The sequence below is a fragment of the Belonocnema kinseyi genome, chromosome 8, assembly GCF_010883055.1.
Source record: "Belonocnema kinseyi isolate 2016_QV_RU_SX_M_011 chromosome 8, B_treatae_v1, whole genome shotgun sequence".
Classification (NCBI taxonomy): Eukaryota; Metazoa; Arthropoda; class Insecta; order Hymenoptera; family Cynipidae; genus Belonocnema; species Belonocnema kinseyi.
In genome coordinates, this window is record NC_046664.1 from 70,811,989 (window position 1) to 70,828,999 (window position 17,011).

The 17,011-nt window shown below is 25.0% G+C and overlaps 1 protein-coding gene across 1 annotated transcript in view; it reads left to right on the forward strand.

The window, feature by feature from the left end:
- Positions 1 to 17,011, forward strand: part of LOC117178010 (AP2-associated protein kinase 1) — a 97,521-nt gene that overhangs the window by 44,504 nt on the left and 36,006 nt on the right. Inside the window, exons 8-10 of the mRNA XM_033369190.1 lie at positions 1,644 to 2,238; positions 9,683 to 10,019; positions 13,942 to 14,080. Of these exons, the coding sequence (XP_033225081.1) occupies positions 1,644 to 2,238; positions 9,683 to 10,019; positions 13,942 to 14,080 (1,071 nt within the window). The remainder of the gene's footprint in view (positions 1 to 1,643; positions 2,239 to 9,682; positions 10,020 to 13,941; positions 14,081 to 17,011) is intronic.

Genomic DNA, 17,011 nt, shown 5'->3' on the forward strand with positions numbered 1-17,011 from the left:
AGATTGTAAAAAATATATAGATGTAAACGGAAAGATTGTAAGGAATGGAAGTCATGTAAACCCTTAGGGGACACATTATGAATAAAGAAGAAGAACTATTTTCCACCAAAAATGGAATGGGTAAATTGAAAATTTACCCATTCCATTTATTTTTCATAAATTAGTTCAAATTCAAAACCTAGTTAAATTTGTAAAACAAAGATGAATTTTTAAACAAAAAGATTAATTTTCTACAGAAAAGAAAACTAATTTTTAACAAAAGTCAAGAATTCTCAACCAAAGTGTTGAATTTTCAACTAAAAAAGATGGATTTTTAAACAAACGGATTAATTTATTACCAAAAAAGACGAGTTTTAAGAAAATTCAAGAATTCTCAACCAAAATGTTCAATTTTGAACTAAAACAGAAGAATTTTTAAGCTAGATCAATTTTCTACCGAAATAAAACAATTTTTCATACAATTAAAGAATTCTCAACCAAAAAGTTCAATTTTGAACTTAAAAAGAATCATTTTTAAACAAAAAAAATAATTTACTAACAAAAACATTCATCTGGAACGGTACTAAAAACGTTACTATATGTAATTTTAGAAAAAAAAGGTCGTTTATGGGCGATCCCTTTTTCTCTTTTTTAAAGAATTTCTTCATTTTGCCTGTTTTCATATGCAACTATTTTTAGTTGAAAAATTTTTCCTTTTTGGTTGAAAAGTCTACTGTTATATTTTTGGTTCAGAATTCAGCTCTTTTGGCCGAAAATGCTCAAATTTAACTGAACTGTTGAACATTCGTCTGCTGGATAGAAAATTTTTTTCTCGTTTTTTGTTTCTTGTTCTATAATAGATGAAGATTCAAATTAAAAAGATAAATTTTCAATAAATAGTTAAATTTTCGGTTGAAAAAGATTTTAGACGAGTTTTTACGATCAAACTATGAATTTTTTAACAAGAAATAATTTTCTACCAAAAAGATTGAATTTTCAATCTAGAAAGACGACTTTTTAACCAAAAAGGATGACTTTTCAACAAAATTGTTGAATTTCTGGCAAATAATTACATTTTTATCAAAAAATATGAAATTTATTTTAAAGCAGAGAAATTTTTTATTACAAAAAAAGTTGAGTTCTCGTCCAAAAGAGATTCCAGTTAACTCAGTAACATAAAAAATTGAATTTTTGTAACAAAAAAATAAGTTTTTCAACACCAAAATATAAATTTTAAACAAAAACTAATTTTTCTACGAAAGAGTTAAGTTTTCAAGAAAATAGTATAATAGCTTAATTTTTAACTAAACAGTTGTATTTTTATCAAAAAAAGCGGTGAATTTTCAACCGAAAAGTTAACGAAAAAATGCAATTTTCTACTAATTAAAATAAATTCTGAGGTTCTCATAGATTCTCAGATAATTTATTTCTCGGCTATATTCTCGGTAATATTCTCATTCTCGTTACCGTTCTCAAAGGAAAAAACCGGGAATTTGTTTCTTTGATTAAAACGGCCGCCCTTGCATAATTTATTCCCCTATTATCGTTAAAAAAAATCAATCTATTTCCCCAGTTTTACGATAATTTTGGATTGTAAAGTCTGAATTTAATTTTTCCAATTAAATTGAAGTTGAAATTGAGGTAACTAAATTTTATTTTCACAGAAAGTACCAACTCCCACAGTCGAAAGTTTGCCCTCTCCACCAATGGAATCTGAAACGGTGAAGCGCTCCTCGTCGATAAAAGTCGCAAAACTGACTCCAGTGACAGCCGTGGAAGGAACTTCAGTGACTCCGAGGCAGAGACCAAAGGGCCAAGGTGTTGCTGCAGGTCCGATAAGTTTGAGCGGGCAAATTGTGGCTCAAATTTCGGGCCCGGGCAATCAGTTACCAGCCCAAGGAAATGCAGTCTCCTATGTTCATATTAATCAGCAGATCACGCCGATTAATGCCCCTCAGTATCTTCCACCGAGTGTGCAGAATATTCCGAATATTCCGGTCAACACACAGCTCCAACTATCGTCACAATCGCCCTTTTCACAAGTCTCGCCTCATCTGGTTTCGCCGAGTCAAAATGTCCCTTTTGGCCAGACTCCGGCGCAACAATTCAGTCAATCCCAGAGCCCGCTGATCAGTCATTCGCCTTTAACGCATCAGTCTCCAGTGACGGTTCAGGAAAAGAATGCTTTCTATTTTGATGCGAAACCGCTCGAGGGAATGCCTTTGGACGACAATCTTCAGGCTCTCTTTCCTCCTTCAGGTAAATTGAATCTGTAAATTAGAGGGTGGCCGTGGGACCGGGAATTTTAGAAATTTTGAAGAATAAAAATCTGTCCAAGTCCAATTTTAACAGTTTTTAAAAATAATTAGTCAAACTATTATCTTTTTCAATTATTGATATCATTCAGTTTATAAAGCTTAATTTTTGAATGCTTTAATTCTAAAATTTTCCATTTTAGATTCTTAGTTTTTCAGCGCAAATTTTGAATTTAAAAAAATTTCAAGACGCAATCTTCAAGTCTTAAACAATTGAAAATTAAAAGCGTTTAAGGTTGGAAATATTGGATAAAAACATTTTTATTTTATCAACTGTTAATATAAATAAATAAATAATTTTTTTAATTGATCTGTACTTTCAGTATTAAAAAGTGAACAATAATTGATTTGACAGAAAATTTCAAATCAGTGCAAAATTTAAGAATTTCCAGATTTTAATTTTAAAACTTCATAAACTATTTTCAACATAAAATTAGTTTCATAATAATATTTTCATAATTAACGTCTTTTATTAAGTTTAAAATATTGTTTCAGTCAAAAATATTCCATGTTTAACCCATTCAATTTTAGAAAAATTTAATTAAGAAAAAAATAGCTGTTTAATATGTAGTAATATTTTACTGTTCATTTGATACGAATAAATTGAAACCAAATGTTTAAGAGTAAACAATTTGAAATTGAATTATTTGACATAGAAAGCCTTCATTCGTTAAAATTTTGAAGATGTTTTAAACTTTGAAGGTTACAATTTTAACTGTTCTATTTAAAAAATGTTTATTTTGCAAGTGAAATCGTTGAATTTTGAATTGAACGCTTATTATTTGTAAAGAAAATTTAAAATAATTTTTAAAAAGTTTTTGTATCGACAAAATTTGACTATTTGTACCGAAATTGCGGTGCAAGTAGCCACAGCCTAAGTTGAAAGAAAATGTATGTTTTTAGAGATTTTAAATCAAAAATTTAGAAGGTTTTTATGATTTGTGAAATGCAAAAAAAAATGTCTATCAAGATTCCCAGGAAAATTTGAAGGTTTTTTTATGTAGAATAATTAGTTTAAAAGAATATTAAAAATTTTAAAAGATTTTTAAAGTTGCCAAAAGAGAGTCTGGAATATTTTAAAGATTTTTTTTTAATTTCCTGGATTTTCTCAAAATCGTAGGATGTTGTACTTGAAATTTTAACCCAAAAAGATGAATTTTTAAGAAAACAGTTGAATCTGCAACTAAGAAGGATGTCTTTTCAAGAAAATGGTTAAATTTTCGACCAAATCAAATTTATAACTAAAAAAGATAAAATTCAGGAGAAAGTTTTTGCGAATTTTCAACAAAAAATTTGTTTTTTTTCCATGATAACAAAAACATTTTGCAATTCTTCGCTCTGTAAGATGTCGTTTTTATTTTAGGACAGGGATTTTCGATAAAGAAATATAATTTCACTTGGAGCAGGTAATTATTGATTGGAACGGGAATTTTCTTAAAGAACTATAATTCGGATTTAAAAGTTATATTTTCAAAATAATAAAAAAAAGTACTTCAAGTATGTCTTAGAATTTTCTAAATTCTAATAGAAAATTGTGTTACATTGTTGGTTGTGAATTGATCTTTTTTAGTTAAAAATTCAACTGTTTGCGTTTAAAACTTAAACTCTCTTGTTAAAAATGATTTTTTTTGTTTCAACATTAATTTTTTGAATTTAAAATTCATTTTTTCTTCAATATGTAACTAATTTGTTGAAAATAATTTTTTGAATAAAAATGTAACTAGTCCAGTAGAAAATTCAATTACATTACTGAAAATACGTTTTTAAAAGTTAAGAATTAGATTTTCAACGGAAAATTCAACTCTTCTCTTTTCGGTTGAAAAAATCATCTTTTAAAAATTAATTTTGTTTTCGGGTGAAGATCATCATTTCAATAAAAAAATCATCTCTTTGGTTGAACATTCATTTTTTGACTGAAATTTTAATTATTCAATTTGGATTGAAAAATTAAATTTATTAGTTGAAAATACGTCTTCTTTGGTTGAAAATTAATTTTTTTAACTAAAATTATGAATCTTCAATAAAAAGAATAAATTATCTACAAAGAAATTCAACTCTTAACCAATTAATTAAATTTTTAACCCAAAAATGTAAATATTCATCAAACAATGTAATAATTGACATTTCTATCAAAACTGATTTGAATTCTTAATAGAAAAAGAGTTCATCAAAAAAAGACGAAATTTGAACAAAATACTTGATTTTTCAACGCCAAAAAATTATTTTTCAACAACAAGCTTAATTTTTTACCAATTAGTTGAATTTTCAACCCGAAAAAGACGAATTTTCAACACAATAGTTTATTTTTCATCAAGAAAAATTCCAGCCAAGGAAGAAAAAATTTGAATTTTCAACTAAAATTATGAATCTTCAAACTAAAAAAAAAAGATTTCTTAACAGAGGAGTTCATCTTTTAGCCAGATAATAGAATTTTCGACCGAAAAGATCAGTTTTGAACGAAAAATGTTATATTTTAAGTAAAAAAGATTAGAATACATTAATTTATCAAAAAATTACGAATTTTTAATCATATAATTGAATTGTCAACTAAAAGAGATAAATTTCCACGAAAGAGTTGCATTTCAAACCAAACCATATTGTTGAATTTTCAGTTAAAATTATGGATCCTGAAAAAAAAAAATGCATTCGTAATCGAGCAGTTGAATTTTCTGCCAAAAAGATCAATTTTCAACAAAAAATTTGAATGTATTCCAACTAAACAAGATTTTAATTCTAAATGAAAAACAGTTAAATTAATTTAAAAAATATATCAATAAATTAATTTAATTTTTAACAAAAAAAGAGTTTGCAGTCAGGAATGCAATATTTTTCAACTAAGTTGATAAATTTTTAAACCAAAAACGAATTTTCTACAAAACTTTTGAATTTGTAACCCAATATTATGGATTTTCAAAAAAAATTTAATTTTCTAGCAAAATAGTTACAATTTCAACCCAAAAATATCAATTTTCAACTAAACAGAATAACTTTTCACCAGAAAAGATTACATTTTCTATAAATTTATTGAATTTCAAATAAAATAATTCAATTTTTAATCAAATAATAAAATTTTGAACCAAAGAAGATGAAAAAAGTAATAGTAAGAGAAAAAATATGATAGAGAAAAGAATGGAAAAAATAGCGTTAATTAGGTACATTTAGTAAGTTATCATTCATTTATATTTTATTGTTATATGCTTTGTTTTTACATGTTAGCAAAAAGCGCATTTAAAAAATTATTATCTTCGTAATTTCCCTGATTTCGTGACTTTATAAATAAATTTGAACGAAAAACTGAGAAGTTATGTTTTTTACATAATCATTTTTCTGTTCTTATGATTGTTTTTTTCTAGATTACTTAAAAAAAACAATATTTTGAACAACTCAGTGTTCTGTTTTGAAAAGAATACATAAAAAAAAAGATCATGAAAAAAAGGAATCTGAATCTATCTAAAATATATATTTTTGAAAATCAGTTTTTTGTGTGTACCGAAATGTTCAACAGATTTTTTAAAGTTAGCTTAACAAATTTAAACATTAAATAACTGGAAAATTTTCCAAAGAAAAGCGGTATTCTTAGAGAGGATTTTCGTTCATAAAAATGTTTAATAATAAATGAAATCCCCTTTTTCGAACAAAAAAAAAACAAAGTTTGTGAAATAAAATTAATTTTATGAAATTTCTGGATAAAAGATAATAATAATTAAGATCTTTTTAATCTTTTGAATTACAAATAGTTTGCGAAAATCTTAAAATTCACTGATTTTAGACATAAAACCCAATACATCCCTACTGATTACAAAAAATTATTATTCATTCGCAATTAAATCAGACATAATTATTTGTGTAATTTTTGAATTTCCGAAAAGAAAATAGTCTAAATTTTATAATATTTTAAATTATATTATATAATATTTATTTAAATTCATTTCGGATTTTCAAATATTTAAATAAACTAATTATGTATTTAAATGCACTTCATTTTTTTAAATAAAAATATTAGATTATTTAATTTTGAATAAATAATATTGATAAAAAAGATGTTTTGTATTGTTTTAAGAAAATTCCCGAGTTTAAACAATTATTTTTTATAATTATTACTTAATTGTTTAAACTAAAATAATAAAATATTTTTATAACCAAAATGTATTTTTAATGAATAAATTAAAGTTTCCAAAATGACCTATTGAATTTAAAATGACAAGAATTGCAAATTTGTTCAATCACTGTAATTTTAAATCCGAATAATAGTTTTGGGAACTATAAGCATTAAAAACAATTTTGTCATAAAAATATTTGATTATTATATTTTTAAGAAATGATATTTATAAACGTCTTTTTTTAATTATGTAAAAGGCAACAGTTCACTGTAGATAAGTAATACATAAATAAAAGTAATAAGTACTATTCATTTATTAAAAATATAATGATGAAATATTTTTGTCAATGCACTTTTTATTAAATGTTCTACTTTTTCAAAATAATTTTAATTTTTTTCATCTTAAGTTATTTACTTCCATAAACGTAAAATTGAAAAAATGTAAATGTGTAAAAATGGCTTTTGTTTGAAGATTCGAAAAAATATTTAGAAAATTTTTTAGAAACTTAAAAATAATATGTGTGTGTTTCCCTAGCTTATTAAATAAAAGCATACAAAAATAAAAAAACGAAAACCATTTGTTTCTCGCAGCTTTGTGTACAGATTTATAAAGTTTCATTTTTGCTATTCTTTAAATTATTATATTTGGAGTAAAAATGTTATTTCTTTTTTTATTTCCATCTGTGATTATTCAAAAGCTATAAATAATATTTTAAAATAAAATATAATTAGTTTTTTAATTTCCTTGCAATTTTATTGCCCATGTGGTAGCAAAATTAAAAAATTAAAAATGTTTAAAAAGTTACTATAAAATTATAGAAATTTACAAATTTTCACCCTTAAAAATTTTTATTATATTACATTACTGCCATTGAAAACTATAAAATAATTGATATTTTCAGTAAATTATTCTTTAAAAAAACAAACATAATTTAATCATTCTAAATTAAAATTAATTTTTATCGATCATTTTTTTCTGTAGATTCGATTAGAATAATTATGAATAATAAAGCAAAATCCAAATACCCTGATAGTCGATAATACATCATTGTGAAATGGATAAAATAGCAAGTTGCAAATGATTTTGAAAACTGAGTTCGTATATTGCGACAGACAGAATTTAGGAGAATTTAAAAGAATTTAAGCGAATTTATGAGTTTTAACAATATTTTTATTGTTCAGGTTATGTCAGCGGTTGAATATAAATTATTTTCTAGCTCAGACATATTCAGGAATTTAAAATATGCAAAACAGTAGCGCATCAATTATTTAACACTGTTAGAGTGAAACTCTATCATAAATACCACGAAGTAGAATAAGAAGACTCCACTCCTGGAAAACTTAGAAGCGTGACATTTTCAAAATTCTCTGATTTTTCGACTAATTTTTTATTTCAAATCATTAATATTCAAATATCAGCACTTTAATCTTATGATATTTTTTACCATAGAATATTTTACAAGCGGAATAAAACTGTGTTTTATATACAAAATTATAATTTTCAAATGTATTAATTCATTTCAAACAAAAAAAAAAGAAGTTTTTTCTACTTTAAAAGATAACTTTTTAACAAAATACTGGAATTTTCAACAAAATAATTGAATTTTGAACATAATAGTTGATAATTCAACCTAAAAAGACGAATTGCCAACTAAAAAGTGCCATAGTTTATATTTTAATAAAGAATGAAATTAATAGAACAAAGAAAAGAATTTTAAAACCAAAAAAACGAATTTCAAACAAATAAAGACTTTTCACTCAAGAAATAAATAAAACTTTATCTAAATTATTGAACCTTCAAACAAGAAGACAAATTTTCTTTACAAAAATTCAATTTTCAAACGAAAAATATGACAGTTCAACAAAAAATTAATTTTCCACGAAGCAGATGCATTTTCAAGCACAAAAAAAAAAGGAAATTTCAAACTAAAAAATTATTTTCTACAACAACAAAAAAGCGAATTTTTAACTAAAAAATATCAATCTTCAAAAAATGGAAAAGTTACATTTTCTGTTAAAAAATGAATTCTAAAAAGAAAAGAAGTATTTTCCACTAAACAGTTAAATTTTCTACCAAAAAATAAGCCTTCAATCAAAAAAATGTCACAATATGGTTTAACTTTGACCCAAGTAGTTTAATTTTCAATTAAAAAAGATTAATTTTTAACAAGGTAATTAAACTTTTAACCAACGAGATAAACTTTTCAACTTAAAATATAAATCTTTAACAAAAAAAGTGATTTCTTAACAAAACGATTCAACCAAATGTTTTAAACAAATTAGTTGAATTTTCAAGAAAAGAAGAACGATTTTTAACCAAAAAGTCGCATTTTCATACAAAAAATGAAATTTATTCTATAACAGATGAAGGTTTAAATCAAATAGATAAATTTTCAAAGAAAAGAGTTTAACAAGAAACAATTTTCTAAAAAAATGAATTTTCAATCCAAAAATAAGAATTTTTAACCAAAAAGGATGACTTTTTAACAAAATTGTGGAATTCTCTAGCAAATAGTTGTATTTTTATCAAAAATATGAAATTTATCTTAAAGCAGAAGAATTTTTTATTGCAAAAAAAGTTGTGTTTTCATTAAAAAAAGATTCCAATTGACTTGGTAACATCAAAAATTGAATTTTTGTAACAACAAAAAATAAGATTTGACGAAAAAAATTTAATTTTCAATGCAAAAAGACGAATTTTTTTAACCAAAAAGGATGAATTTTTAACATAATGGTTCAATTCTCTACCAAATAGTTGCATTTGATCAAAAAAAATCAATTTTTTACTAAAACAGATGAATTTGTAATAAAAAAAAAACTTTTTTTATAAGTGGAACTTTCATTCAGCAAATATTTCAGTTCATGTTTCAACACGAAAATATACATTTTTAACAAAAAGTCAATTTTCTACGAAATAGTTAAGTTTTCAAGAAAATAGTGTAATAGCTTAATTTCTAACCAAACAGTTGCATTTTTATCAAAAGAAGATTTAATTTCTGCTAAAACAGGTAAGCTTTAAATTAAAAAAAGATAAACTTAAAAAAAAAAGAGTTGAATGTTCAACCGAAAAGTTAACGAAAAAATGTAAATTTTCTATTAATTGAAATAAATTCTGAGATTCTCATAAATTCTCAGAGAATTTATTTCTCGGTTATATTCTTGGTAATATTTTCATTCTCGTTACCGTTCTCAAAGTAATATAACCGGCTCAGAACTCTACTCTGAGTCCCAGGGGGCTGATTAAACCTTTCCAATCCAGATCTTGAATCCATCTGTTCTTCTTTTTCAGGTTATCCTGATCCGTTTAAAGACGACACTCGCTCGATGCCACCGCCAGCGAAAATTCCACCTCCCGTCGCACCAAAACCAGGAATAACGAAAATTTCCCTGGCAAATCCGACGAACGCTGGTGCAAATTCGAAACTAGGAACTTGTCAATTGCCGCCGAAATTAACAGCGAATAAACTAACACAGCCGATGGTTCCTCCTGTTTTACCAAAGCCCGTTTCAGTTAAAACTGAAAGCTTAAGTCAGAATATTAGTTCGAGCAGTTCACCACCTGAAAGTCCAACATTGGCTTCTTCCAGGCACAGAAGAAACGTGAGCGACACGAGTGCATTCAATAAGTAAGTTTTTGGACCAGCGCTTATTTTCCTTTGGAAACTACTTTTTGCAGGATGTCCAGCGACCTTGAATTTTATTTTTCTTTGGTAACTATTTTTCCCGGGTGTCGAGCGACTTTGAAAACCTTGAAAAACTCGAGTTCTCCTTGAATTTGTTTTAAACCTTGAAAACCTGGAACTCTCCTTGAATTTTATTATCCTTTGATTTTTTTATTTTTCTTTGGAAATTATTTTTTCAGGGTGTCCAACGATTGTGAAAACCTTGAAAAGCTGGAATTCTCTTTGAATTTTTTTAAAATTTTGAAAACTTGGAACTCTTCTTGAATTTGTAACGAGGACCTTGATTTTTTTTTTTTTTTTGCTTTTATAACAATTTTCGAGGGTTTGCCTAATTAATCGGTATTTGAGTGTACAAGGCGACGACTTGATCGCCGAATCGACTCCCTGGTATACACCAGATTTTAAAAGATTACATAATAATTCTAAAGAATTCAAAATATTTTAAAGCTTTTATAATATTTAAGAGGTTAAACCACTGTAGAGCACGAAAAAACAAGCATATTTCGGAAATTTTTTTTGGTTCAATAAAGAGATCAATCGAAATTTTGTAAATTGGGATTTATAATACTAATAATAAAGTACAAGGAATATTTTTTTTCAAATTCCTTCACTTGGATCATAAAACCAATTTTTTTCGATTCTATAGAACAACAGCATTGTTACAACATTGTTTATAAAAAAACACTATGCAATATTAAAAGAAAAATCCTACATACGTCGCTGGAGAAAGCAATTTTGAATATATTTTAAAATTTTCAGATCGATCGGTGAGGATTTGTTCGAGTTATGTTTCTGGCCAGTTCAAATAAAGTGGTTTCGAGAATTCAAAATTTGGTCACTTAGACATTTTTTCCGCCCTCCATCTTTTGATGGAGCACAAAAGATTTCAAACATATTTTGAAGATTTCATAAAGATTTCAAAACATTTCACAAAGATTTTAAGGATTTCAAAGGTTTCACCAAAATTTTAAAAGGTTTCAGAAGATTTCAAATATTTTAATGATGTCAAATGAAAGCAAAAAGTTTTACAGATATTTCAAAGATTTCAAAAAGACTTACACCAGATTTCAAAGATTTCAAAATAATTTAAAGATTTTAAATGATTGCAATTTTTTAAAGAATATTTCACAATAATCTCAAAACATTTTAAAGATTATTATTGGTAAGGAAAAAGCTTCAGACGTTAAATTAAGAAATTTTACATCCCGAAATTCTTTACATAATATTTTAAGGATTTTAAACGATTACAAATTTATTAAGAATATTTTACAAAGATTTAAGAAATTTCAAACATTTCACAAATATTTCACAAGTATTTAAAAGATCTTACCAACATTTTAAAAGAATTCAAAATATTTCAAAGACTTCATAACAATTTCCTAAAGAATTCAAATTAAAGATTTCAAACGATTTCAAAATTTTGTAGAAAATTGTAGAAAATTTCACAGAGCTTTCAAAACTTTCAGAAGATATCAATGATTTAAAATTTTGTTAGAAGACTTCAAAAGATTTCATAAAGATTTAAAATATTGTAAGGATTTCAAACTAATACAGACGATTTCAGAATTATTCGAAAGAACCCATAAGAATTTCAAAAGATTTCAGGAATCTCAAAGATTTCAAAAGAGGTAGGTACGCCAAAATACAACCAAAAAAAAATTAAAAGATTTTAAACGAGTTCACATTTTTGTTAGAAAATTTCAAAATATTTCGAAAAAGTTCTAAATATTTCAGTGATTTCAAATAAATTAAAAAAATAAATTAAAAAATTTATTAAAAAAAAATTATTTTCATTAAAATTATGAATTTTTAAAGGAAAAAAAATTAATTCTCAAGGAAAAATGTAATATTTGATATTTGGACTAAAAAAGAGTTTAATTATAAATGAAAAAACAGTTAAAATAAAACAGGTACATTTTCAACCAAAGAGATGAATTTTAAATTTATAACTAAATTTATTTTATTTTAAATCCAAAACTACTGAATCAAACCGAGAAGGACAAATTTCCATAAGAAAAGTTGATTCCTCAACGAACACAAAATAGTTTTTAAACAAACTTTTACATTTTTTTACCAAAAAAGTTAACTTTTTACCAAACGAGAACAATTTTTAAATAAAAAATATGAATTTTCAGCCAAGAAAGAGTTTTTAAGTTAATAAAAAAGAAAATTTGTTCCAAAATGTTTTCCAAGTCATAAAGTCGAGCTTTGAACAAAATTGTTCAATTTTTAATCCAATAGTACAGTTTTTAACCTAAAACATGAATTTTTAATTAAGAAGATTAATTTTCTACCAAAAAATATAAATTATTAATAAAGTTTATGTATTTTTAACCAAATAGTTAAATTTTCAGACAAAAAGATTAATTTGTTAGCAGAAAACAAACTTTCAACAAATAGCTAAATTTTTAATCAAATAGTTGAATTTGCAACCAAGAAGATCAACTTTTTTACCAGCAAGACGAATTATCATCAAAATACATAAATTTTCAATACAAAAAATTCGATATTTTCGTAAACAAAAAACGTTTTAATTCCACAAATCTCATTTTAAAAGTCAAGGAATACGTCTTGGTATTAAAATTTTTATTTTTATGAATTGTAAGAAAGATAATCTGTTATTTTAAAATTTGTGATTGGGTTGAAAGAGAGAAATTTTTGGTTTTTAATCGTTTTCTGACTTGTTAAAGGCTATTTTCTTCTTTTTAACGTTTAATTGTGTTTAATAGAAGAATGTGTTATTTTAATGTTTCTCTGCATTGTGACAGTTTTATTGATTTTAAAAATTATTTTTAAGATCTTTAACGAGCCTGAAATGAGAAAATTTTGATTTTCAATATTTTTTATTGAATTGGAAGGGATGAAATTTTTTATGAATTGGAATAATTCATTTTGCTTTTTAGCATTTTTATTCAGTTGAAAGGCGGCACTTACGATTTTCAATATGTTTTTAAATTGAAGTAGGGTACGTTTTTATTTTTAACATTTTTATTCAATTGGAAGAGAGCATATTACAGTTTAAATTGTTTTCTGATTTTGAAGAGTGATATTTGATATTTGAAAGATTTTTATCGAGTTGGAAATTTTGGTTTTTAATATTTTATTATTCGGAAGAAAGATAATCTCTTGTGTTTTACATTCTTATTGAGTTGGAAGGGAGACATTTTGGGTTTTCAATTATTTTTGAATTGGAATTGAAACTTTTTTATCCTGTTTTTTAAGTTGGAAGGAATGCCATTGTTTCTGAATTGGGAGAGGCCATTTTTTGTTAAATTGGCTGAGGGAAATTTTATATTTTAAAGGTTTTTATTGAGTTGGAAAGGAGGAAATTTTTTTTTTAATTTTTTTTTTAATTAGAAGAATGATAATTTCTAGCATTTTTATTAAGTTTGTAGAGAAGAAATTTAGGTTTTCAAATTTTTCTGAATTTGAAGTCGAACTTTTTTTTATTTTTATTATATTTCTTTGAGTTGAAAGGGAGGAAATTTCAGTTTCAATTTTTCTGAATTGGAAGATCTTTTATTTTTTTTATTTTTTAGGTTTTTATCGAGTTGGAAGGGAGGAAATTTTGGTTGATAATTGTTTCTCTTAATTCGAAGAGGCCAATTTTTTCTTTTGAGCATTTTTTTAGTGCTTCGCTTTCTAATTCAGTTTTAATTACTTCGAATAAAAAAATGCCTGTTTTAAAAGTACAGATTTTTAATTTTAATGGCCGTGAGAGATTTTTTCAAATCGAGAAATGACCGGAATTTTGTTTCCTCGATTAAAACGGGGCCACCTTGCATGAAAAAATGGTTTTTTATGTAAGTTTTATGGATCAAAAAATGAAACACAGTAATTCATATTATATTTATAATTTCCGCAGAGTGTTTGCAAATGAAACCTCGCAATTCCTGGCACCTTACGAAGCTTCGGTTAAACCTAGACCGGAGGATTGTTCAACTCCAGAGGTTCCAACTGAAATAAAGCCTGGCGTTGGCGCCAGTGCGTCGCATGTACGTGTTGTAAGTAATAAAGCGCACCATTTTTTTTGTTTCCTTTGATTAATTTTCGAATTGGCTCTCAACAGCTAATATATTCTTATCTGAAATTAAAAGATTTCATATAATTGTGATTATAATTAACAAATTTACAGTCACGACAAAAAAATTTGAAAACACAATAACGTAAATTAATTAAAAATCTGTGTTGACATTATTTGTTGATCAAGTTTTAAAAGTGGAAATTTTACAGGTAGATAGGAAATATGTTTATAATAGAGTTCTTGAGTTAAAATTATAATTTATGAACATCATTTGCTTTCAATTATTAAATTTCTTGTAAAAAAAAGTTATTCCGTTTATTTATCCATTTTCGCACTGCACTTAGAATTTAGAATCATCTCTAAAATTGTAGATAGATCTGTAGAATTTTAGAATCTAGATATTTAGAGTTTACTGAAATTAAAAATTTCCTTAGATGTTATATAAAATAATAATCGGGGTGTCTACCTGACCGGGAAATCGGGAATTTCGTTTACCGGGAAAAACCCGGTTTGTCGGGAAAAACAATTGTTTGTACAAAATAAAAATGTAAAAAAAAACTATAAGCAGATTCTGTGATCTAAGAAGAAGGAAATGAGTATTATCAGTTTGTTTTTAAAGTTATATAAACATAATTTTCCCATGATTCTTGAAAAAATTCCATAAATTTTTAAATTTCTCAGATGTTTCGAAAAAAAAATCTAGAAAATGTGGAAGAATTTTTTTTTATTCTATAGGATTTTACGAAATATTAAGAAAAGTTCAAGTCAGTTAAAAAAATATTGAGAGGTATATTAGTAGTTTGAAAGACATTTAAAAATATTTTATAAATTTTCGAAGATCTTTTCAAGTTTTAAAATATTTTAAATCTCTTTAAAATTTCTAAAACTTCTTATTACTTTTTTAATTTACTCGACTTTTTTCTAATTTTTTTTTAATTATGCCAAAATAAAAAAGATGCCCCAAAATCTTCCAGATTATTTTTTGACTATTTTATAAAATTGTTAAAAATATTTTTGAGTTGTCTCTTGAAACTAATTTTAAAAAATCATTCTAAATTTTGTTAAGAAGCCTGATAAATTTTTTTATACTCTTGAAACCTTTAAAAATTCTTAAAAAGCTTCTTCTCTTGAAAATTTCAGAAAATTGACATTTTTTTCAAAATGTTTGAACATTTTCCCATTAAACCTTATCAATAAAGTTTCGAGCTTTTTTATTTTTTTAAATTATGCAAGCTTTAAAAAAATGGCTTTAAAATCTTCCATATTTTATTTTGACAATTTTGGAGATTTTTTTAAATGTTTTGAAATATTTTTGAATATTTCTCAACAAGTTCCTTTTTTTTCGAAATTTTGAAAATCTACATATTTTAACATCTTTTCAAAATATTCGAACTTTTCCTAAAATTGAAAATTTTCCTTAAAATCATCCAGACTCTTGAAAAATTTGAAAATGTTTTGATATCTTTTGAAATCTTTTCCTTAAATTAATTGTTAAAATAAAAAACAACTTTAAAATGTATCTATAATTTAACGTACATTTTTTTTAAATTATACAAACTTAAAAAAATCGCCTTAAAATCTTCCAGATTCTTTTTTTACTATTGTGGAAATGTTCTTTTTCCGAAAGTTTAAAAATCTACATATTTTGGTATCTTAAAAATATTCGAACTTTTTCTAAAATTGAAACTTTTCCTTAAAATCGTCCAGCTCTTTTAAAAATTTTTAAAATGTTTTGATATCTTTTGAAATATTTTCCTTAAATTAATTGTTAAAATAAAAAACAACTTTTAAATGTTTCTATAATTTATCGTACATTTTTTTTAAATTATACAAACTTACAAAAATTGCCTTAAAATCTTCCAGATTCTTATTTTACTATTGTGGAAATGTTATTTTTTCGAAATTTTAAAAATCTACATATTTTGGTATCTTTTAAAAGTATTCGAACTTTACCTAAAATTAAAAATTTGCCTTAAAATCTTCCAGGCTCTTTTGAAAAATTTTTGACCTCTTTTGCAATATTCTCTTTTATTTAATTTTTTAAATAAAAATAATTATAAAATTTATAATTTTTCCTGCATTTTTTTTATAATAAAAAATTTTTAAAATTACCTTAAAATCTTCCAGATTCTTTTTTGGCAATTTTGGAAATGTTTTGATTTACAAAATTGATAGTACAGAAATTCGTACAGAATGATTATAGTTTTGACTTATAACTTGGAAGAATTTCTCGAAGATAAGAGGAAGAATGGGGAGGAATAAAATGAAAATTTCTTCGAAAAAAAGGAAGTTTTCGCTAGGAATGAAAATTTTTGCAGGAAAGAACAATAATTCTGAGTTATGGCATGGAAATTTCCAAAAGATCGAGAAAATGAAATTTGATCGAGAGAAAACCGTAAATTTAAAATCATCCACCAGGTAGACACTCTGAACATTAAAATGCCAATTTTTGTTCAAACGTTAGATGGGATAATGTTTATATATTGAAGAAATAAAATAATGAAATTCAAGTGTATTCATGAAAAATGTAAAATTATCCCGAAGTGTAACAAGAGAGCGTTCGCATATTACGTTACATTATTTTCGACATTTCTCAAGCAATTTTAGTCCGGGAGCTGGGTATGTTCCCGTATGCATTCAAGAGGCAAAAGGTAAAAACTAGTTAATCTTATGTATTTTGACCCGCTGAATCCAATGGTACCGGTTAATTTTACGAGAAGTGGATAGGTTTTGTTTAAAACGCAATTGTTTAAACAAATAGGAAAAAATGGTTTTTCTTTATGGGACATTTTTTTTTTAGTAAATATGAACAATTCTAAGCATAAAAGTTCTCTTGCAACTTTTTTGTTAAATGCATATTTACAAAGTTATAAATTTTCAAATTTCAAAATTTGACGTTTTTTGCAAACTT